At 52.7% G+C, this 24592-nt stretch overlaps 1 protein-coding gene across 2 annotated transcripts in view; it reads right to left on the bottom strand.

The window, feature by feature from the left end:
- EFNB1 (ephrin B1) overlaps nucleotides 1–24592 on the bottom strand; it is a 101882-nt gene that overhangs the window by 49024 nt on the left and 28266 nt on the right. The window contains exon 2 of one of the 2 annotated variants that reach the window (XM_061361969.1): nucleotides 3907–4109. In XM_061361969.1, coding sequence (XP_061217953.1) covers nucleotides 3907–4022 — 116 coding nt within the window. In that variant the 5' untranslated portion in view covers nucleotides 4023–4109. Of the gene's footprint in view, nucleotides 1–3906; nucleotides 4160–24592 lie in introns of those variants that run through there. The other variant, XM_061361968.1, reaches the window with a different exon arrangement.

Here is a 24592-nt window from a genome sequence, read left to right as displayed (position 1 = left end):
TTTAATTTAAGTTAATGAAGTCATTCCCAAACGACACACAAGGAGCCCAGCGTGCTCCTTCACCCCAAGCGCAGCAGGAAGGGTAACATCACTGCTGAGACATGGGCCCAGCATGGGGGTTTCTGCTTTGGGGTAGGGAGAGCAAGAGCCTCCCATGCTCCTGGGCACCCAGCAGCAGCCTACAGGCTTGGAACGGGCTCCTCAGTTCCAAGAGTGAAACTCCAGCCGGGATGCAGACCATCCAGGCTCACTTAGCCCAAACCATCCTGCGGAGATCAAGCAAAGCCCAAGGAAGAGTGGAGGGGCCACTGGATCCCATACAGGACCACTGTGCCCCCCCACCGCTCAGCCCCCTCGTGCTCCCCAAAGACTCTGCAAACCAACCACTTTTAATTACACATAAAGGAGCCTGTTTTCACTATTTCCCAACTGTTTACACTGCGAAGCGCCTCATGCACCCACTGGTATGGTAATTAAATTACATGTGCTCCAACAAGTGCAAGCCCACCGCCGCAGAGCCCTTCCCTTGGAACCAGCCTTCCCGAGAGCACTTTGTCCCTCGAAAAAGGCATTAAAAATGGCAAAGATATGCCAGGATTCAAATTCAGTGCTTACAGAATTCAATAGGACACCATAATGTCATTAAAGAGAATAAAAATACCAGAAAGGATTAGACTTTTTGTCTGGGTTTTTCCTCTTCCCCCTGCTTTTTTATTTCTATTAAATAAATGCATTTATTTTGTTTGTAGGAAGTTTCTGGGTTGCTGCACAGAGCCAGTGGAGCCGAGTAAAACTTTATATAAAGGGCGAGAGAGAAAAGCAGAGCCGAAACAACCCGCTCTTCGGAGCTGCGCGGATGATGTGTCCCATTTCCCCCCACCTTCTTATTAAAATACTTTCTGGAGAAGCGAATTCCAGCCTGAAATGAATTTTCCAAACCATATTTTATTAGAAATGCTTCCTTTTAAGAGCCGGCACAGGAGCCCACCAGGGTCAGTATTTCTCCAAAATCACAGCCAAGGGAGCTGAGGAAGGATTTTGCCAGAATTTCTCCATCTATTCCCGGCTGTCCAACAAGCACATGCTCCAGTCACCTCCCCGGCCCAGCAGCAACAGGGCCAAGGAAATCCCAAAAGGGTCCTTCAGACACGATGGGATAAAATTAAGACCATACTGGCCCCCTAAGACCCCTCCCAAGGGGCTCCACACGCAGCTCGCTCCGAGGGGATCTAACTTAGCCTCACGTTTGTGACAATCATCACCTTTCACCCAGCGAAAGCTTTTCTAGGCCTGTTTTTCCCCCGTTAAAGACAGTGAATTATTCACGATCAGAAGGCGGTGATGATTTCATTGCTGGCATTTGGGCACGCACCTAGGAACCAAAGAGAAACGCTTCCCCAGCACTCAGACAGTGCTGCAGCTTAAGCTAAACTTAACTCGATTAGGAAATCGCTCCTTCCATCAGGTGCGTTATCAGCATCGCTCTGATAACCACCACCAGACCAGGAACCTGCCGGGAACGCCCCGGTGAAGTTTAAACCCACACGCTCCCAGCACAGCCCCGAGCTGCCTAGGGGAGGAAAGGGCAGGAAAATATTTTCATTATTTACAGCAATAGCACCAAGGCCGAACGGCCCCAACGCGCGACGTTTTCTCCTTGTATCTGTTGGAAAATTCCACTTAGCCGTGTTATTTTTAAAGGCTTTAGCTCTCTTTACTCTAAAAACACAAGCTGAAGCTCAGCAGAGCGGGGAGGAGAGCTGGCACAGGCACGGCAGCGCCCACGAAACAGCGGAGGAAGGGGCTTGGAAGCCTGGAGTATGGTGGGGAGCGCATGTGGGGGGTTAATGCATCTATCCAGGGGAGTAATCCCAGCCTAACAAAGAGCACGGCTTTTCCTGGAGCTGCAGACGGGCTCTGTGCAGCACACAGCTCCCCAGGCTGGTCTGCTGGCAGGAGCGGCCATGAAGAGGCTCCACTCAACGCCACACAACCTGCGAACATCGAAGGCAAAGCAGGAAGGCACGAAAGAAAGCAAAGGACCACAAAGGCGAACCCTAAAGACAAGGGTCCGGGGTCAGGCCACATGGACACAGACTGATGGGGCACAAGTGGGCCCATGGCCGGGGACTGGCACCCCCATGAACCCTTCCATAGCACCCATTCGTTTCTGGGTGGGAACGCCAGCATTCCAAGCACTTCCACCTCCTCGCTCTGCCCAAGGGAGAGGTCCCCACATGGGATAACACGCACCCAGAAAACCCCGCGAAAGGCAGACGATCACAGAGCTCCAACCTGGGGGAAAACCCAAAGACCAGCCCAGCACGGCCCCCAGCAGATGGAGAGGGTGGTGGGAACCCACCATCATGCCATCGACCACCATGGCCACCTCATCACACCCGTCGGCTGCCCCAGACTTAACCCTTTAATAAAGCCAAGGCTAACGAAGAGCACTGGGGTGACAGAGCACCCCCCAACAGCACTGAGCCAAAGAGGTTTCTACCTCCAGCTGCCCTTTCTTCAACAATAAAAGGTATTTTCTGGAAACAACCGGCCTCCTGTCGCCAGTATCACAGATCCACAAACCCAGCAGAGCAGCTCCCAAGGGTCAAGGCTCCTTCTGCTCCCGTCGCCAAAGGGATGGGAAGGAAAACCACGCCACGCAGGAGGATCAACTCGTGGGAGCCCTCACGGCTCGTCCCAGCACCAGGCTGCACCTCCGCAGCATGTGCCTGCGAAGTTGCTTTCCCCATACACAACGAAATAAAGGTTTGGTTGGAACACAAGTGTCCACGCAGGACAGTTGTCCAAATTATTTCGGTTCCCTACAACCCCAAAAAACTCCTTTTTTCTTGGACAAATGTGGTGGTGGGAAGAAAAAACACACAACCTCAACCTAAAGGCAGGATTATTTTCTTTCAAACCGAGAAGGGGCTAAGATAAACAAACACTCTGTGATCTACAAGATACAGCCCAGCAAGAGGGCAACCAAAACCACCACCCTGGCACCTCCACTGCTCCTCACCCTGCATCCCGACGGGCTGGAAAAGCCCCCTCGCATTGTTCCAGCTCCTCAGCCGGGGCAGTCACACGTACGCACACACCCCATACATATATATAACAAACATCGATCTATAATAAACACACATCTATGTAATTCAGCTGTACATACGGCAAGGCTGGGGGGGGGGGGGTGTTCGCACCCCACCACCGGCTTTGTTCGGGCCCGGCTCTCCCCGCCGGACCGAGGGTCCCACCGCCGCCCCCCCTCCCGCTTAGCAAAGGGAAAACCCATCAAAACCAATGCAAAGTATAGGCAGTAAATCCAGCTCTAGCGGCGGCGATCCGGGGCGGTGGCGGCCCCCCGGCCCCCCTCCGGAGCGCGGGCGGGTCGGGGGCGGCGGAGCCTGCCTTAAATCCCGGGGCAAAAACAGCGTAAAGGTGGAGAAAAAACCCACATGTATATGAAAAATTGTAAAACTCGAAAAAATAAAACGCGTTTTGAAAATTAAAAAAAATTAAAAAAAGATTTAAAGGTAAGAAAAGCTCTAAAAACCCAACGGAATTTTTAAAAACTAGTAAAAAAAAAAAATCAAAGTATTTTACAAAGCACAAAAGAAGGTGGGAGCCCGCCGGGGGCCCGCCAGCCGGGGCTCGCCGAGGGGTCCGTACTCCAACCGGGGGTCGCTCCTCTCCGTCCGTCGACCGCAGCCTCCAGCCGCTCCTCGCTGCCCGCTCCGCTTCACGGGAGGGATTTTTTTCCTTAAAAATCCTGCGGTTTTGGTTAAAATATTTTGTGCGCGCGTCAGATTCTCCCGGTTTTTGGTAATTTTTTTTTTTTTTTTGCCAGGGGGTCCGAGGCGGGTTCTCCCCCCCCGTTCCCCCGCGCCCCTCCGCTGCACGTACTTGGGGTTACCGGAGCTCCAGGAGACCGGTTCCAGGCTCTTGGCGAGCGGCGCGGCCAAGCGGCACAGGGCGAGGAGGACGCCCAGCAGCCACCGCCCGCCGCAGGGCCGCGCCATCGTCCCTCGGCGGCGGGACGGGACGGGCGTCAGGCGCCCATGCCGCTTCCCCGCCGCCCTCCTCCGTCTCCCGCCCCGCCGCCGCCGACGCCGCCGCCGTCTCCTCCCGCACAGCGGCGCCGCCCGCCGCGACGAGCGCTCTACTCCTCCGCGCAGGCAACGGCACGGGCAGCCCTAAGCGGAACGGCCAATCGCTGAGCGGCGCGGGGGGGGGCCTTGCCGGGCGGGGACACGCCCACTCCTGCCTCTTAAAGGGCGCGCGTACCACTTTTTAACACCCCCCCTCGCTTTATCCCCTGGCCCCACGGAGCGGTGACCGGGTGAGGTGGGAGGGGATGCGGGCACGGCGGTGCGGACAGGCTGCTGCGGGCACGGGGCCCCCTCGCCCCGACGGCTCATCCCCGCCCCGACGGCACAGCCCCGCCGCCCCGGCATTCAGCCGCGGTCCAACAGCGCCGCCCAGCGGGCGCCGAGGGCAGCGGCCCCGCCTGGGAACCGGGGGAGGGAGCGGAGCGACCGGCGGGGAGAGGGCGGTAGGGTTCGGGTGCGGAGCGGCTGCGGGTGAGGCTGATTCACCTTAGGTGCTGCAGATCCACCTTCCGGGGCAGCTCATCTGAATCCTGGGGAGCTGGGGTTTCTTTTTTAAAGATTGTTGGAGGTTTGGGAGATTTTTTTAAGATTTTTTTGTTTGGGTTTCTTTTTTTTTGCAGTTTTGTTGAAGTTTTGGGGGCCTTTTTAAGTTTTTGGATGTTTTATAAGGGTTTTCTGAATGTTTTCTAATATTGTTTTGTTGAAGTTTTCTTGAATGTTCGGGTTTTTTTGGAGGGGGGGTGTTTTTGAAGTTTTTGAGGTTTTGGTGTGGTTTTGAGGTGGTTTGGGGTTTCTTTGAAGGGTTTTGGAGGGCTTTGGAGGTTATTGAGTTTTTCACTTTTACTTTTTTTTTAATTTGGTGAAGTGTTGGGGTTTTTAAACTTGGAGGGTTTGGGGAGAAAAAGAAAAGAAAGAAAACAAATAAACCCCACAATCATCATAAAGCCGTAATTAAAAAAAAAAAAACCTCCCCAAAATCAGTTCATTTCCTGAATTCACTCCCCGAATCAGTTCACTTTCTATTGAGAAAATATTTTTGAAACCTCTGGAGTCAGTTCACTTTTAATTACAAAAAAAAAAAAAAAATTAATTTTTAACCCCCTCTACAGTTAATTCCACTTTTATTGATAAAATTAAAAGAAGGAATTGTTTGTAAATTAAGCAACCAACCAACTCCAGAGCCAGTTCAGTTTTCATTCAGAAAGCAAAAAAGCAAAATACAAAGCTCACCCAGTTTGCTTTATGTTACAGTAACAATAATAACAAACAAACTTTGGAGTCAGTTCTATTTGTATTAAGAACATTTAAAAATAAACAACTGTGGAATCACTTCACTTTCTATTACAAAAATAAGCAGAAAACCTCCAGCATCGGTTTTCTTTCTGTGAAGGAAATCTAAATTACAGCTGGAGTCAGTTCCCTTTCTAATAGACAAAGTTTTAAAAACCCTTCAGAGTCAGTTCAGTTTCTATTATGAAAATCTTTACAATAAATACCCCCACTCTGGAGTCAGTTTGCTTTTTATTAAGAAATATATTTTTTAAATCAGGTCAGTTCACATTCTAGTTCACAAATGGAGATGAACCCCACTGGGGGCACTTCACTTTCAACTAAAGGCATTCGGAACTCCCTGGTTTTGTGGCACCCTGAGGCACATTTGTCTCCCTTGTTTCTTCCCTCACTGATACCCCTATTTCTCCTCCGGCACCCTGCACCGGTGAAGGTTCTGTATTTTACCCAAAAGCCTCTGTGAGGGACTTTTCATCAGAGTCTGTAGCAACAGGACAAGGGGTGATGGGTTTAAACTGAAACAGGGAAAATTCAGGTTAGATATAAGGAAGTTCTTTACTGTGAGGGTGGTGAGGCACCAAAGAAGTGTGAATGCTCCATCCCTGGCAGTGTTCAAGGCCAGGCTGGACAGAGTATTGGGCGACATGGTTTAGTGTGAGGTTTCCTGCCCATGGTAGGGGGTTGGAACTGGATGATATTAAGGTCCTTTCCAACCCAAACCGTTCTGTGACTCTGTGTGTGGAGCACAGGCAGCTGGGCCTTGTGCTCATCTGAGGATGCCCTGATTCAAAAGCAATGAAAATACTTGAGGAAGGACAAAAAACAAACAGAGAAAGAAAATAATTGTCAGGTTTCGGAGGGGAGGTTGAGAGAACAACCTGCATGGCTGGGGCAAGGGAAGTGCTGCCTGCCCTGCCTGCTGCCTGCCCATTCTTGCCATCCCTGCTCCATCATCTCTGCCGATGACATCATGATCAGTTGCCATGGCAATGACGGCTCTCCCAGCACAGGCTCAGGTGGGGATCCAGAGACTGGGAATACAGAAGGAGGATGCTGTCCCGTTCTCAGGTCCCCAGGGGACAGAGGGAGATGAAGGCAGGAGCACCCTGGCATCACTCTGGCATCGCAGCCCCTCACCTCAGCACCACAGCTTGCTGCCAACAGGATGAGGGTTTCCAGCATGCCAGGCATGCAGAGCCACTGGTGAGTACCCAAAGGCCACCCCGTGCCATCTGGCTGTGGGTTCCAGTGGCACAGCCACAGCCAGCATGTCAGGGATTGCCACATGCTGGGTCCATGGCCTCAGCCCTTGCAGGAATGTCTCAGCAGACACCAACCCAGCACAACGTGTGAAAGGCACATGGGGAGAGGAATTACTCCTGGCAGTGGGGCACCTATGAGACGTGGGCATCTGTCTCAGGGAACAGGAAAACCCTTTCCCAACCCTTCCCTGTGCTGCCCCTACAGCTGGGAACACCCACACAGCGAAGACAGGGACAAAATCCTGCTTTTCTCACCCAGCCCTAATAAAGAGATTGGTGGTGCCAAACCGGGGCACTTCCTCAGGCAGTTTGGGAAGTGGTTCCCAGCCTTGGTTGCACCAGCAGCAGCAGGGATTGTTATCCTGGAGACCCAAAGCAAGCATCTCCAAGCAGTTGTAGGGCAGGTGCAGGGGGCAATGACACCTTGAACTTCTCCAGAAATCCCAGGCTTTATGGGTGACGCTCATGCTTCCACAAGGAGCTGGATGCACGAGACAAATCACCAAGAGGCTGTGGCCCTGCCCATGCCTGCCTGTCTGCCCAGCAAGCCATGGGGATTCGTGGCTCCCTTCCCTTTGGCATCATCACCCCCACACACTGCAGCGGCCACAGGCACAGTCTCAGCCAGGCCTGACCATAGAGAGGCAGAGAAGCATGCACAGAGAGTGTGCATAGACTGAAAGTGAGTGAATGGAAAAGCATGAATGGGGAGTGTGAATGAAGAGTGTGAATGGCTGCGGGTGTCAGGAGTTTCATGAACTAAGCTCCCATGAAGGCTCCCTTCCCAGCACTCAGGAGAGTGATGCTGCACCGAGCTCCTGGAGGGATGCAGATACTCCCCCAGAGTCCTTGTCTACAACTGGGGAGGAACCTGTGAGAAAAGAAAGGGCATCACTTAATTCCTGCATTGTTCGAATTTTGAGGGCCCAGGAGATGCCCTGTGCCATGTGCATAGACAGTTCAGAGCTTTCCTGCCTCTAGATCACACTGTCCCATTCCTACACCATCAGTATGTGTGTACACTGGTCTCTTGGGTTTCATTTCTTCCCTCTTCCACCTCTCTCAAAACCTCATTTAAAATGATAAGGCCATTTGGGGGAGTGATCTGGGGCATTCACCCCCACCTGCTTCATTCTCAAGGGACAAGGTGAAATAGAAGTTATCATACACCCTTTGGTAAAAGCCAGCATCACCCCCAATTTACAGTTCCCCGTCAGCTCAGCATCACGCCCATCACCTCCTGAGCAGCTGTACCTTGCAGTTTCTTACCGTGCACAGTCACACTCTCATCAAATGACGATCTGCATCCCAAAATGTATTCCTCAGCCACTTCATATTTAAATTACCTGAGACATTTTATAGTGCAGGAGTAATGGGCTAAAACAGAGCAAAAGAAAATTTAGGCTGAACACCAGGAAAAACTGCTTAGTGCTGAAATCTGTCGGGCTGTGGGATGGTTCCCTCAGGGAAGCGTTTGAGTTATTTAAAACTCACCTAAATAAAAATCGGTGGGGATTAAACTTCACTCGTCCCACAGGCACGGCCACTGTGGGACCTGGTGGATTTTTCCCCCTGTCTGTTTTCTGGGATGAAAGGGATGAGATCTCACCAGGCTGAGCTCACACAGCACGTGTGTCCCAAATGGCTTTGCAGGGAGGCACAGCCGCTCTCCTGGAGCAGAACCCTTCCAGTGAGACAGCCCTGCACGTCTGTGGCCAAAATCCATGATTAATCCAACCGTCTTAGAAAACCCAGCACAGGGGTTTTTGAAACGCCAGGACATCGGATGCATGGAGATGTCTGACAAGCCTTGTAGCTATTAAATAGCAAACAGGCAGGCAAAACGAGTGCCAGAAAGCCAGCGTTGCGCTGCTAAATCAGAGGATCAAATTCAGAAATGAAGGTGATGTCAAGGATTTGCCTTCGCCGTGATTTATACCATCATTCTTGCACCCCGGCTCCTGGAAACTTGCACCTTCTGCAGATGTGCTGGCTGATTAAAATGATGCAACATAACTCACTAGCTGTGTAATGTGCTTTAGATTAAAAAGCCTGCATTCTAACTGAAAATCTGCTCCGGCTGCCTCTCTGGCGCTTCTCACCTGCCTAGCCTGCTAGGAGGGCCAGGGCAGAGGCAAGGGAGGAGCCGGAGGCACTTGAACCATCAGGGCAAGGAATGAGCACAGAACTGCAGCAGCAGAAGTGCTCGGCTTCCAGAAGGCACATTTTATGGGGCTGAGAAGTCTACTGCATAATGGTCCGGGGAAGGAAGTATTAAACTCTTTAACCAGTTTTCAGAGACGCGATAATTAAGGTGTTGTAAGCTACAATTGCCTGAAAAGAAAAAGAAACGAACAAAGGCAGGGAATAAGATTTTTATCACTTCAGAAGTGGCCGCTCGTGGATTTCAGGTTTAAAGCAAAAAGGATGAAAAAGTTCCACGCATGAAAAAGAACGTGTAAAAGGTGAATGAGGAAGGGTCTGGCCAGGAGCTGGGGGAAGAAGAGCAGCAGAAAGCAGGAGCCGGGTGTGCAGCCGCAGGCACTGGGAAGTCAGGGAACCTGATTCAGGAAAGCACTTAGCATTGTCCAGAGTCCAGCCACTCACCACTTTAATCAGGCGCTTTAATGGAACTTGAGTACAGGCTTAATGCTTAAGCATCTTCAATGGAGCTGCTCTCTTTCATCAGGACCTCTGGGGAGGAAAGAATATTGGCTTAAATTAATGAGGCCTCAGAAATGGGTGAGAGAGGCTGAACTCATGGCTTTGCCTTCTGTGAGGGGCGAGCGGAGGCAGAGGAGGCAAGCAGCTGCGGATTGCTTGAGAGCAGGACAAATCATTCCCCCATTTCACCACACCAGGAGCAAATTCCTTTCTCTGGCTGTGCTCTGGACAAGGGGGAGAGCACAGGAGCAGAGCTTGTGGGCTGCTCTAAGCAGCTGACATCGCCCTAAAGCGAAGGGAATAGGGGAGAAAGGTCCTGAGCATCCAGAAGTTACTGAAAGCCAAGCTAAAAATCCTCACCAGGAGCAGTTCACCTTGCTCTTCTAACGAGTAATGGCAATGGGTGAGAAGTGGTACGGAGCTATTTTTAGCTCTTTGAACAATACTGTAGAAAACATAATGAAAATTACTCAAATTGGCTGGAGCTTGAACAGCCCTAAACTGCACAGCAATCTATCCCAAGAGCAATATGGTGGGAATATATAACCATACATATAGATATAAATAAGGTAGGTAGCAGCCTACCCACTTGTGCAGAGCTTGCTGGAAGAGGTGGAGTCAGAAGTATCCAAGGGGGCACTGCAGAGGTCGTTCGTTAACATCTTCCTTAATGACCTGGCAGAACGCATAAACAGCACGTTAATGACCTGGCGGAGAAGATAAGCAGCTTGTCGATGAAATTCCCGCGGATACCCCGATGTGCAGGGCTGCGCATACTTCCACAGTCAGAGGAACATGAAAGGGACCTAAATGGTTAGAAATGCACACAGGAAACTTAACGATTTTGTTCTTGGGGGAGATCTAATTGGATCTATCTGGGGCGAGCGATTAAAAAGTTGTCGGAGGGGGAGAGCGGCAGCCAGCAGCTCAGCAAAGGCTGCTGAGGACGGCAGGTCGGGTTTAATATGCAGCTATGCCAGAGCTCGTCTCATCTACCTCTCCCAGGGAAAACATAAAGTGCATTTTCAGGTCACTGATCCACCAAAAGAAGGAAAAGCCCCCAAAAGGAGCAGAAGCTGGAGGAATGGTATGTAAGCCGAGATTTTAAAACACATGGATCTGTTTTCTTTGGACCGGTAGCGGCCAGGGGAAGTCACGACTGCATGCAAATATCCCACAAGGTTTTAACACCAAAGGAAAAATGATTGAGGGTGGCAGAAGAGCAGAAGGTGACCTCAGGCTGTATTCTACCCGAGGGGAAGCTGCCAGCAGCCCTGAGGCCATGCTTCACACCATGCCGGCGTTGTGCCAGGGCACGCTGCTGCTGGTGGAGGTGCCCAGGGCATCACACCTCTGCTGCTCCCAAGGCTGCTCTCCTGCTTGCCACAGCTTCTGCCCCTTGGCTGGGGCAGCACACAAAAGCATTGGTGTCCTTAGGGTCAGATCTATTGACCCCAGAGTCAGGCCTGGCATCTTCAGCCTCAGACCTGCTGTCCCCAGTGTCAGAGCCTGTGTCTCAGTGTGACAGTGGGTTTCAGCCAGCTGGATGGAAGAGTTTGGGGACTGCGGTACACGGCCTCATAGTCATGATGCTGCTACAGAAGGGTCCTGGAGGGAGAGCGGCTGGATAGGCTGAGCTCTCCCAGCTCCCAACTCATCTGCAGCCGCTCAGGGCAGGGTCCCTGCAGAAATCCCAGCACGTACCTACCCGTGCAAGTGCCCCGAACACGACGGTGATCTCACGTGAATGAGCTAAGAGCTGGCTGGGTCCTGCCAGGATTTACATGGGAGGCTCCAGAGAGTCTGTGTGTACTCACAACCCTCCCGCCGAGAGCCACAGCTCTCCCCGAGGGGAGGAGGAGCGGGGCTCCCTTTCCTGCTTCCCCACCTTGCCCTGCCAGCTCTGGCTCCCTGGCAGCCAGCCTGTGCTGGGCGGCCCACGCTGCCTCCCCATGAGGCTGCACAGCCCTGCCAGCACCTCTCCACTGCCCCGCGCCAGGAGCTCCAGTACCCTGCACCTTGCATCCCTGCATCCCTATGTCCCTGCACACCTGCATCCCTATGTCCCTGCACCCCCGCATCCCCATCATACTTATAACCCTGCATCCTAGCAGCCCTGCATCCCTGCATCCCCACACCCTGACACTCCTCCACCTCACGGCTCATCCCTCCCCACCTGGGGCATTGGGAAGGGACCCCAATTTTCCCAGGGCACGAAGGCTATAAAATCCCCCTGTTTAGGCAGATCATGGTGTCATGCTGCCTGCTGGGACCATTGCTCCATACCCGCCGCAGGTTTTGCTGATGCAGCCTGGGGAGCCTTTGGCAGCGATGTTGCTTTTCAGCCACGTTTAGATGCTGGTTCCCAGCGTGGAGCAGAGCAGGGCAAAAGGCAGGAGAGGAAAGCAGAGAAATGACGCTTTATCTCAGTGATCACAAAAGGGATAAACTGACATCATGAGTAGTTGCACAGCAGCGTTTCTTTTGTGGGGCTGGTAATTTGTGACAGTGAACATCACTGAAAATATCTTAATTAATGTTTATTTTGATGGCTGTGTAGGATTGGGTGACGTGTCCCTGGGTCTGGAACGGGGAGGGGGCAGGGTGATGGGGAAAAAAAAAACACAAAAAAGCAGATTTTTTTTGACTCGCTGCCCAGAACCACAAAAATGTCTTTTAAAGGCTCCCTCCCTCGCCCTAACAGGCTCATCAGGAGCAGAGCAGAGATCATGGAAAGAAGAGAGATAGAAAGATAGAAATACAGAGGAAGGGGGTGAGGGGCAAAGACATGGGAAGGAGACAGACAAACACACACAGAGCAATTTGCATGTTTTATGAGTCTTTGATTTCAGTGTATTTACAACCTCAATGCTAACACCCTGGTGGGAAGTTCTGGAGATTACTGTATTTACCCTCTATTTCTCTTTACATCTTTATCGAGCGATCTGTCTCGCCTCCAGCCAGTCATTTAATGAGCTGCATCCATGGTACCTGCCATGTACATGCCCTGCTCAGAACAGCCCCTTCCCTTCAGCCCCCAGCAGCGGTTCCCATAACCAGCACCCCGCTGGCACTGCACCCTCTACTCCATCACCCTGCAGGCACTGGGATCCCCTCTCACCACAGTTCTTCCCTTATCCAGCCTTGCAACACACTGGGAGATGCCAGAGTGCCATGGGGGATGCATTTGCTCCACTGGCCGCTGCACCAGGTCCAGGGGTAGAGGGAATTCTCCTGGAGTGCTGCTGGAAGAGCAAAGTTAATCTTAGAAATAGCAGAGTTTTTTCCTTGAGGGATCTCATTGTTGCTTTCAGCTTTGCCCAGCTTCAGGCATGGGCAACAACAGGTCTGGGGTCAGGCTGAGCAGTTTCTGGTTCAGCAGAGGGGAAGGGGACCCCGTGCCCAGAGCATTTGGCTCCCAAATGGAAGAGACACCAAGGGTGCAGGAGCTCCTGCCCTGTGAGCATCCCATTCTTCTCCCATTTCTTTCCCATTTTCCTCCCCTTCAAGCCATTTTCTTTCTGCATGTTCACCAATGGTATTGAGTTCTCTTCATTAATCAAGCATGCAACAATGATGGGACAGCTGGTAGGGCTGAAATGTGTTCATTTGGTACTTACAATATTGACATCCAGCCCCAGAGCAACTTCTAGAAACCTCGGTGGGGAGCATGTCTTTTCTACCAAGTGCCTTTCTGCTGGGAGAGACAATCTGGGGGGGGATTTCAAGACCTGAGTGAATCTGTCCTCTCGCTGGAGAGCACCCATCACCCAGACACAACTGTTCACTCTGCCTTGTGCAGGGTTTCACAGCACCATCCTCCCCAAAACCACGCCAATTAGCACTCTGGAGAAGCAAATAACGAGTCCTCCATCTGATGCTCTTTTCAGCATGTTTGCTTAGTATGAATCCTATGATCTGCCTCCATCGCTCCAGGCGCACCCTTAATTCATCTATTTTCTGAGCACTCCGAGTTGTGATCAAGGGAAGTTTTTCCTCAGGATTTTGGCTTCTTTCTGCACTTGGAGTTCCCCCAGATCATCACGATGGGGTTTTTTCCCTCAGATTTAGACACCCACATGCACACAAGAAGGCTGGATCTGCCAAGAGCAGCGCGAGGGCAGGCCTGGTGTTTCCCACCACAGCTCTGCTGTTCCAATCACAGGAGCTGTCTCCACTTGGCTGCGAACCCCCCCAAACCGTTTCCACTCCATAATTGGGCAAGGGCTGCTCTTGCTATCAGATCTTCAGCGCAAGCACCAACGAGTGTCTACAAGTCTTCAGTGAATAATAAGGAATATTCAAGGAAAAATCTTGTATTTTTTCTCATCTCCTTTCTGCCAGCAAGCTCATTTTGGGGGATGCTGAAGCTGAAGCACAGGCAGCTCGCAAGCACAGGCAGTTCTTGCATGACTATTCATGGGCAGTCATCAGAGGATTTGCTTAAACGTGAAGCAGATTTGGAGGCAAAATAGGAAACCTGCAGCACGCTGAGCCTTTGCTGACGACTCCTCGCTGTAGCCCTGCTGCTGCTAAGACTCATCCCGGCACTCCAGGAAGGTTCTCTGCTCCCTCCTGCAGCTCATTTATATCGCTCCCCCCCTCCAATGTTATTTAAATCTTGTTTCTTAATAAGTCTACAACTAAAAGCAATTAACGAGTTCAGTGAGCAGCATCAATTTCAGCAGTGGCTCCAAAGCGTGTCCAGCCCAGATAAGCCCTGCCTGGAAGGCAGAGGGGGGGCAGGGGGTGGCTGGGTTCCAGTGTGATGCCCCGTGCCAGAGGCCACAGGAGGTCCCTGCTGCCCCCAGCCCAAGCCTTCCCACCCTGTGAGGTGCCCCCCAAGCCTTTGCTCGAAGGTTGAGGGCCTGGGGGGGCACAGCCACAGCATCCTGCCCACGCACCCCTTTACCATAAGGTGCTGCTCCTCTGATAAATGGTGCTTAAAGCAAACCTGAGAGAGAGCGAGAGAGAGATATGAGTTTTCTTTTCCAGTGAAGCAACAGACCAAAAGCACTGTACCTGTGGAGAGATTATAATTACTGGCACTACCCTACCTGCAGCCACCACCGGGGAAGCAACGTGGAGAAAGATAGTGGGGGCAGAAGGGCTTCCCGGAGAGTCTGGCTCAGAGCTGTAAGTTACAGACACAAACAGGGCTTCAGCAATAAACAAAGACATTCAGCTTTGCCGAAGGGGCACTCACTTAAATCCAGACTGCCCCAAAGCCAAACCTCCAGAAAGGGTGAAGAAGTGCAGGGCCCAGGGCAGCAGGCAGCGACCTGGCTCTGCCACCCAGGAAAGGTCAGGGTGTGGGGATGGAGGGGTCCTCTGCCCCATCCTTCCTCTCCCAAAGGGGCATTGAAGCCTTTGTACCACCATGGACAGCCAATACAGACAGGGCCAGATGCCCAAGTGCCCTCACTGGCACATCCAAAAGCCCTCTCAGCCAAAACTACTTTACATTCTCCCTGACACAGGGCTCCTGCTTCCATCTCAGCAGTAATAAACACCAAGGCAGGAGAGGTAACCTTTTCCCACAGCATTTTAATGAAGAAAACACCCACTGAGATGCAAACGGCAGCCGCAGCTCACTGCCTGAAGATCTTCCCTCCACCTCTCCTCATGCAGGGATGCGGCTAACCGCCCCGCTGCAGCCACACGCAGCACCCAGCAGCAGGGCTGCCGGCCGCAACAGGCGCTGCCAGTGGTAAAGGTCACCCCAAATCCCGTGTCATGGCTCTTTTGACACCAGAGAGAGGGGCATCCCCAGACAGGGCACTGCCACATGTGGGCATTGGGTATAGCCAGGAGGGGAGCGGGCAGCAGTGCATGGAAAGAGGGCAGGAAATCTGCATAAATTAGCAGGAGACAATTGTACACTCATCTTCTAATCACACGGTGCACACGCCGCTCCGCAAAGCTAATAACAAAGCAGGGTGGTTTTAGTCCATAAACATGCTTAAACAAAATAGAGATACCGGGCTTTTAATGTCAACACATCCTTAATTACCAGGGAGCAGGTACTTGATCCAGGTAAGCCAACGTCAGCTTTCTAGTAACAGGGCTGTGCTCTCCTGGGCAGGATCAGCGCCACAGTGGTGCCAAGTGCCCGGGGCTCGACCCTGTCCTCCCCATGGTACCTGCAGCCCTCCCTTGCCCCCCCGGGCTTCTTCAGAAGATGCTGGTCCAAGCTCCTTTCCTTCTGCAGCTTGTCTCCTCTGCCCCACACTGCTCCCACCTGCCTGCATCCAGCATCCAAGGTGCTGCGAGAAGCAACCCTGCTCACGGGTGAATATGATTTTGCTCCAAAACCAGCCAACAGCTCTGATGCCATCTTTGACTATTGTCCCCAAAAGAATTACAGAACAATGAGAAAGATTTATTGAAGTTTTCCAGTTTTCCAGGAAAACACACATGGTTTTTCCTCCTGGAAATGTGGTTTGCAGGTGGAGAATTCTTTAACTGGAAAAGAAAGTATGAGATGTGTGCAAACAAGAGACAGTTTGGGGAAAAAGAACCCTAACCCAAACCAAAACCAACCAGAAACCCAAATATCCATTGGAAAACCATTGCTGGGAAGTTAAATAAAGCACCAGTAACAAAAGCACCATAAAAGCTGCTAAACACTTAGGTTAGAGCAAGCAAATTCACTTCTGGCAGAGCAGCCTCAGGGCAGAGAGGCCAGGTGAGCACCACCCTATCCTCAAGGTCCCCAGTGCCCGCAGTCGGCTCACTCCCACACGTGGCTATGGCACCCAGGATACCCAAATACCTTTGGTGCCATCCCCACATCACTCAATGCAGTTAACTGCAGTCACTGCACCATCAATGCAAAGGAAGAGAAAAGCTAAATAGACCTAAACGGTACAAGCCCAGTGCCCTCTCGGCTCTTCTGCCCAAGGGAGGAGGGAAGGCAAAGCATCAAGTCCTCCCTAGCAATAAAAAAGCCCTCCTGCTGCAGCATCACCAGGGCTGGCACCATTTCTCCTGTGACCTCCACTGCATTTGGCCTTTTCCTTGGGGAAAAGCCAGGCTGTTGGAGCACTTCCCCTGGGAGCGTGGCCCTGAAGAGGGGAGATGCAGCTCCTATGGAGGAGCCCAGACGGGTGAGGCTCGCTCCTGTCAAAACATTTCAGAATGATAGTCATAAAGCACAGCCAGATCAAAACAAGTTAAAACAGAGCCGCCAAGGTCTGGTCACCTCATAAACCACAGATAAAGCCAGAAAGGCCTCGCTAAAGCAGGTTTGATCTTCCTCCCTTCCTGTATCTCTTTCATAAACATCTTTGGGAGATGGAGGAGAAGAGTCTTATTGATGAAGTCTGAAAACTAACATCCTATGGGTGCTGGGAAAGCCCAGCTAACTATCCCATGCTTAATCCTCCCTGTCCACAGCAACGCCAGCCTCAGCAAATTCTGCCAGCTCTGCAGGCCTGCTGCCCATCCCGCCCCAAGGGCTCCTCTGTTTGCTTTATCCCAATCCCTGTCAAGGTCCTCACTCAAGAAGAGAGAAAATCTGGAAAAAAAGAGGCCTTTTGGCCACCCGTTTCCTCCCAGCTGCCCCACCTCAGCAGGGTGTTGGCCACAGGAGCAGTTACCCTTGACAGCAGGGGAAGCATCTCAGGAGCTTTTCCCAAGGCCGTGTTGCATTTCCAAAAGCCCCCCTCTACCTTCTGCTATTCTTGTCCTGCCGTTCATGGAAGCTATTAAAGAAGGAGCATCCTGGCCAGCCCATCTCCTCTTTGAGCTGAATCCGTATAGCAGAGCCCTGAGGAGCTCAGCACCCATCCCCTGTATTCCCAGGCCACTTAGCTCATGCACTGCTTGGGATGAAAACCTGCAAAGCCTCCAGCTTGAGATGCTCTGGGAGGAAAGAGGGGTGAGCCCTGAGTGCTGTCCCCAAGCAGCTCTGCTCTGTGCGTGGTGGTCCCTGCTTGAGCCTGGCTGCCCCAGGGCAGCTTGCTGGGCACGGGGCAGGTCTGTCCACACCGAGCCGTGCTGTAATGTGAGTGCAATTACAGTAATTAAGCTCAGCTCTTGTAAGACGTTTTGAGCAGTGAGATTGCTGTGCAATAGTTGAGCTTTCTGAAAGCTTTCCACAAGGTCACTCAGCAGAGGCTGGTGAGGGAAGAGAGCTGCCCTGGGTTAAATGCAGATTAATCACTGGTTAAAGACAGCAGGCAAGGATTCGGGGTGAAGAGACTGTTTCTGCAGTGGAGAGGACTTTCATCAAGGTCCCACAGGGGTCTGGCCAAGGACCTCTAATGATCCTCTCCAAAGAATGATCCAGGCAAGGGCAGAGCGCAGTGGATCAGTGCTGCTTGTACATGGCACCAAATTATTCAGGCAGCCAAACCTAGATTCTGACACTGAAGGATTGCAGGGAAGTGTAACGATCGTGTGGAACAGAGCAATAAAGCAGCAGATGAGCTTCTCTATTTGTAATTGCAAAGTAATGAACATGAAAAGCATTACCCCCACTGTACACACAGATCGACAGGCTCTGTATCAGCAATTACTGGTCTTTAAAGAGATCTCAGAGACATTGCAGGGAGCTCTTTGAAGGCATCCTTTCAACGATTAGTTAGAGTCAAAAAAGGCAAGTGGACTATTAAGGACTCTTAGAGCCAGAAGAGAGAACAAAAGAGAAAATGTCATTTTTCCTTCATCTGGAGCTATGGAGCTCCGGCAGCTCGACTCCAAATGACCCATGCCATAAAAAGAAGAGATGGTGCAGAAAAGCATCGCAACACTGATCAAAGGCTTGGGATAGCACCCATACAGAGAGAGCTAAAATGGACCAGGACCCCACAGCCTGGAAAAGAGAATGAAGAGAGGACTAACATGAAATCATAGAGGTTGACATAAGAATGAATGGAAGAATTGACAACGTGATCCTTAGACAACAGCGTTAATGCAAAGGAGGAGAAATACTTTTCCCACAAGGCGGCTTCATTGAACTGCGGGACCTGTCACAGAGGAGACTTCTCACCACCCCAATGGCTCCCTAGGGTCAGCTCAGCAGCCCTAGAACAGGCAGGAAGCAGAAACAGAATCAGCACCAGGTAGATTGCTCGCTGGTGCTCGCACCAGGCGGTGAACCTGGCCCAGCAGTTTGCCCAGCTCTTGGAAGCAGTCGCTGTTCCCAGCAGAGCCTTTTGATGTGCCTTGTCTGTTTGACCATGGCAGTCAAACAACACGTTGAGGTCCGTGAGACAAGAAAGCTGCGTCCCACGGGTTCTGCACGGAGAGCTTGAGGATGAGGAAATGAGAAGAGGATCGAGCTGGGCACCACATTTCAGTCCTTCACCTGGAACTTACTGGGAAAATCTGGAGCTTTCTAGGGATCCACATGTCAAGAGTTTATAGAGGGTTTTTTTCCTACAGCTATGGATCTGAGAGGGGATGTTCCTTTTAAATCCTTCACCCAGCTCCATTTTTGCAATGAGCCACTGTTTTTAGGAACTTTCCATCTCTTCCTAGGAAATCCTCAGACAAACCTTTCTGCATTTTTCACACCTTTTTAAATGATTTGTGCCTAGAACATTCCAGGAACATTCAAGGGCTTCACAGGACTTCCCGAACCTGGAACATCTCAAGGAATGCCCTAAACTTCAGTGACCTTTCTCCATTTAGAAACTTCCCAGGAATTTTCCATTTTTTTTCCCAGGAGTCTCCTGGTATTTCCTTATCTACAACCTGACCAGGAGCATCCCAATGCCTTTCAAGAATCCCACAAGGGCTCTCAAGAAATCCCTCAGTTAGAATCTTTTTATCAAATTCTCCAAACACTTCTCAGAAACTTCCCCATCCTGGAAACCCTCGGTCCAGGTCTTTCCTCAGAGTTTTCCACTGTTTTCTGGGAACTCCTCAGATGAGCGCCTTTCTAGCAATTTTTCTGGCAATTTCTAAAAATTTCCTTTGTGCTTCCTGGGAATTTTTCATCTGCACTTCAGGAATACGTCCAATGTTTCATGGAATTTCCCAAATACGTGTTTGGGGGCTCTTTTTAAGAATTTACTGCAGTTTTGTAGGAGTTTTCCCAAACCCTCTGATTTCTGCAGCCTGCCTGGGAGGTACCAATCTTCCAGAAAAGCCCGAGTCAGCACAGAGGAAAGGAAATGTCCATTTGTTATCCAACACCCCTGAGCCATTCTGACATCTGGATGGAGGATAAAGGTGCAGCATCACAGGTCCTTGGATGTGGTGGAGCAGACTCATTCTGTGGGTGTCAGCGCAGCCCCACCAGCTTGCACCAGCTCCGCATGATGGGTGCATTGATGGTACACAGAGGGGTTCAACCCACAAGCCCTGGGGAAGCATCTCTGCAGCCTCCACAACCTGCCCTTGCAGATTGGATTCATCCCTTGTCTGCCCTGGGCAGGTCGGTGCTCTCCTGGGACACCCTCTGCAAGTCCCCAGAGGCTGTGCCTGGGCGAGCAGCCCAGCCTGAGCTCCCTGCTGGGTTCGGGGCTCCGAGGAGGCCGATCTGTCACTGTCATGCCGAGAGCCCCATTCTGGGATGCAAGCCATGCTTCCGCTCCTTCCCTCATTCATCACAGCCAATTAGCGGGGCGCACATGGGCTGCAGGCACAGGGGTGCTGCGGCAGCCAGCGCTGTCACAGCCACATGTGGCCAGATGTTGAGGAGAGGAGGAAAACGCAGAGTTGTGAGCAAGGCAAGATGAATCACAGTGCTAAGCACCCGGATTACTGCAGAACATCTCCTGTCCAGGCTGGCTGCTCTTGATGCTGTCCGTGGGGATACCATGGTCATTCCCTGCTGAGGCCCTTGGAGGTGTGCAGGGACCTTCACAAGGATGGCGTGGAAGCTGGACTATGGGTTTCTACTTCAACAAACTGAGCGATCCCCGAACCCAGCACCCCCTTCTCACTTTGCACTGAAGGCTGCAGAAAGAGCTTCTCTCAGGATCCCCTTAGGGAACTGGGGGGTCACACAAGGGTCCTGACACCCACCCTGGTGTGGGGTGACTCACAGAGAGGAGAAGCAGGGTCTGCACAGGCCCATTGGTGCCAACCAGACACCCTTGCCCTAAGGCTTTGATGCAAATGCATAGCCCACAGGGCAGAAAGCACTGGGTGCCCCTTTACAGGCACAAAGAAGTGCTGGGGAACAGTGGGTGCTGCACCCCCAGCTCTAGCACCCCGTGGGCACAGGCAATGTCCTGCCGCTGTCCCCGCCATCCCCACCCTGCCTGGCCACTGACTCACAGCAGTCGGGACGGACTCACCCCTTCTGCAAATATCTCCTGAAGGGGAATCGGCTGTGTTTGCTCTGTTTATCTTCCTGACATTATTTGTTTCCTACCTATGGACTGCGGGCTGGGGCACTGTCAGCACCAGGACTGGGCTGAGCACATCACCAGTGCCTTGTTGACAGAGAGAAGGAGAGCCCGGGCCAACCTGCACAGAGCAGGATGCAAAACACTGATGTGGAAGAGGAAGAGGAGGCGAGGAAGAAGCTTGCAGAGTGACATCAAGGGGAGGGAGAGCTGGGTCCTGGTCTCCTTGCAGCAGGGCTGCTGTGTTGCAGGGAGAGCACATGGGCATGAGCAAGAGCAAGATGAGGAAATGGGTCCTGCAGCCCTACTTTGCAGGAATTGGGGTTGCGGTGCCCCAGGGAGCACAAACAGGACCAGCGTAAAAACCTTCTCTTGTCCTGAGGCTAATTCTGCAGCCAAGGGGGTCACAGCAATTGCAGAAGGGCAGCAGGGTTGGTGTGGATCTGGGGCAGATTTGGTGCTTTCTCTGGGCAAAGCAGCCCCAGCACCCACCTTCCTGCTCCCCTTTCCTGCCGCTGGACCTGCAGCCTCGGCTCTCTGCTGGCCATGACCCCCTGACTGCAGAACAGCACAAAGGAGCCCAACAGCAGCACCAGCTCACTGAGCCCAGAGCAGAGCCACCCTCCGGTGCCCAGGCTCTTGTGGGGCCATGGGTGAGGGCTGACACCGTGGCTGCGGGCAGGCCAGACCAGGCAGAGAGGCGCTGCACCCATGGACTGACCTGGAGGCACCTTATTGTGCAAGAGGCAGCTTAGAGAGGAACTGGAGGATTTGGATCCTATTTCTTGCTTAATTCCCCTGATATCCGATCCCTGGGGAGGAAGAGAGGATTCCTCCGTCCCCCGTCAGAGGGGACTTAAGGCCAGGGACTAAGCATGACTGAAGCATCCTCGTGATGAGCCCTGAGCCCTTCCCAGAGCCCTGACACTGCGGGTGATGCTTTGAGCGGTGGGTGCATTAGGATTAGGGAAGGCTCCCAGGGTGGTGAGTGGCCCCAGTACTGCCACAGGGGGAATAGTTGCTGGTGGCCACCCAGGCCCACTGCTGTGAGGAAGCACCCAGCCATTTAGGAAAGCAGATTCCAAACAAAGCTGAGATCATGTTGCTGTTTAACCTAATCTGAGGCCATTTTGTCTCCAAATCCTTCCTAATTCCTCACAGATATCAATTACAGCGTATTATACCGAGGCCTCAGGAATGGTAGCTCTTCCTGACATCTCATACCAAGTGCTTGCCCTGAGATAGCTGTTTGCAGCCAACACTAGCCAGACTAAAAAGCCCCTGGCCTAATGCACTGGCTTGAATTAGATTTGGACCCTCCATCCCTTTTCTGGCACCTTCTTCTCATTTCCCTACATCTGTACCACAGAGAAAACAGAAGGGATTTGGAGGGGCAGAGCTGGCTGCCTTCTCCAGCTCTCTTGGACCACAGGAAACAGGCTTTGCCAGAACCAGTCACTTGCTGCTTGCAGAAACGAGTGTGGATGGATGGATGGATGGATGGATGGATGGATGGATGGATGGATGGATGGATGGAGATCTGGTGTCACCGTTGTCACTCTGGTGGCTCAGATGGGCTTTAGGTCCTTACTGCAGGGCTAGGGATGCTGCAGGGGGACCCAGAGTTAATTTAAACCCTTGTCAGAGCCCTGGGACACTGTCAGGACTTGGGCAGCCTCACCTGGGGCTCCCCACACCTGCCTGCAGCTCTATTTAAGCCCAGCTTGGAGCTCTCACTCCCTTCCTGTCCTTGAGGTGGGCATCTCACTTCCAGCCTTGTTTCTAGATAGACCTCAGCCCTACAGCACAGGTAACTTGTCTCTGCGGTGGGGTTGTGGATGTGTTTCCAGCCCTGGCTTTGCTCCTGGGTGCTCCATAGACACCGTGCAGCCGTGCCTCCAGCCCTGGCAGTGGAGCAGGGAGCTGCTCTGCCTGTCCCACCCTGAGCCCTGGCTCACAGGGTATGCAGGAGATGGGCTCTGCACCCTCACAGTGGTGCTGTGTCCCTCTGCAGGGACAGCTCACAAGGGGCCTGAGCAGGAGCTCTGAGCTCACCTTCAGCTGAATACCCCTTTAATGAAACTGCAGTTTCAAGGGAAAGATGGGAGCGTGGCTCAGCCTCTTTACAAACACATTGCTCCCCGTGGGCCCTGCCTCGCAGGCAGCAGAGCATCCTATACAGGTAGGGAAGCCCTCCCCTGGCTGCTGCATGGCTCCTGTGACAGGGAGATGCCCACAGCATCTACATCCATGCTGGATGCACTTCCCAGCACGAGTGTCAGCCGGCTTGTGCAACCACCATGCACAGGATGGGAGATCTGAGGCTGTTGTGATTTCTGTGCTGTGTACACAGCTATGCTGCCCGTTTCCCTGGCGGGTGGGATGCTGGGGTGCGCTGAGGCACACATGGTGTGCATTGGGCAGGAGCAGTTATTGCAGAGCCACTTCCCAGAGCAAACAGAAAGAGCCCTGGCAGTGCCCTCTGCCCGCAGCCGATGACCTGTGTGCAGCACATTGTGGTGGCCCAGGCTTCGCAGAGTGCTTCAGGCTGCGGATCTCTCCGCAGGCAGTGATTTATGGTTGTCTCTGCCTCAAACAGGCACAAACCATCTGCCTGAGTGCCTGCAGAGCCTGGCCCCTCCTCGCCACCCTGCTGGGACAGAGCTGGAAGGCCTGAATCAAAGCTTCAGAGATGCCCTTAGACAAACCCACAGGGTAGTGGGGAGCCCTATGGTCCCTTAGGCAGTCCTGCAAGAGGGCTGGGGGTCTGGCAGCTGCTGCCTGGCCCCTCTCATGCCCTGGGCTTTGGCAGGGCTTTAGGATGCTCCAGCCATGAAGCAAGGTGAGTGCCCCTGAGGCATTGGGAATGGTGTGCAGGCACAGCCCTTCCCTCCAGCACCTTCCCCAGGCATTGCCAGGAGACAAACCCTGCTCACCTTCGCTCTTCCCTCCCTCCCCCATCTGTGCTTTAGTTTCAGCAGGGTTTTGGTTATGGGTTTATATCTGTTAATGTTTATGCTGCACTGTGCCCGAGTTGGGAAGGGCAGGTCAGAGGCATTCCTGGCAGCCGGCAGTGGGTAAGCCCTATGGCTGATGGGTTCAGAGAGCACCTTCATCCCATCCTCACTCCCCATCACCCAGCTGTGGAGCTAGAGCCCCTCACTGGGCAGAAACTGCTGACCGGTTGGAAACAAGCAGCTACGCAGAGCTGGTTCTCACCCAGGCTTTGCCATAACCTAGCTGGTTTGGGGCTTGTCTGGGGACCATTGCTGTGCCAGCTCCCAGTCCCTGGGCTTGGAGTGGCAGCTTGGGATGGCCCTACCCCTGTGCAGGCATCTGCCAGGGTTTGTTCAGGGGAGATAAGCCCTTTTCCCATGGGTGCGCCCATCCTGCCCCCTCCTCACACCCCCCTGCACCCTGCCCAACCCCTCATTGCTCATTAACCAACTCTTGCACCAAAGAATAATGAGTCGTAAATCATGCCAGCAATATGCCTGGACTTTAAACACCAGCCCACGGTGGAGGTGCTCAGCAATCCCACAGTGGGAAGGGGGAGAGGCCCCTGATCATCATAGCCTGGATTCCTCAGGCTGGCTTTCCTTGGACTTTTGCATCTTGCAGGCTCTGACTTAATCTTGGAGCAAACAGTTGCAGGAGATAAGGAGGCCGGGTGACCGCCGAGCCCCTCTCCCTCCAACCCCTACTTTGTTTTCCCTTTGCCAAGCCCTGCAGGTGTCTGCTCTGAGATCAGCCCCATCACCCCGGGATGCTGGAGCAGCCAAGTCTGTGCCAGCCACACGGGACTGGCTGCAGCCAGCAGCACCCTGGGTCCATCCCAGTTATCCATGTTATGCCCTTGGCAGTACTGGGTACGCCTGTCGCTCTTTTCCTTGTGTTTTACCCCAGGCCAACCCAGCCGCAGCATCTGAGCTTTTGCGGCCAGGGCGGACATGGGGTG

The sequence above is a fragment of the Neopsephotus bourkii genome, unplaced genomic scaffold, assembly GCF_033783945.1.
Source record: "Neopsephotus bourkii isolate Nb327-2 ecotype Australia unplaced genomic scaffold, CSIRO-AGI_Nbou_v1 NB_1067, whole genome shotgun sequence".
Lineage (NCBI taxonomy): Eukaryota > Metazoa > Chordata > Aves > Psittaciformes > Psittacidae > Neopsephotus > Neopsephotus bourkii.
This window is presented reverse-complemented; position numbering and strand designations above follow the sequence as displayed.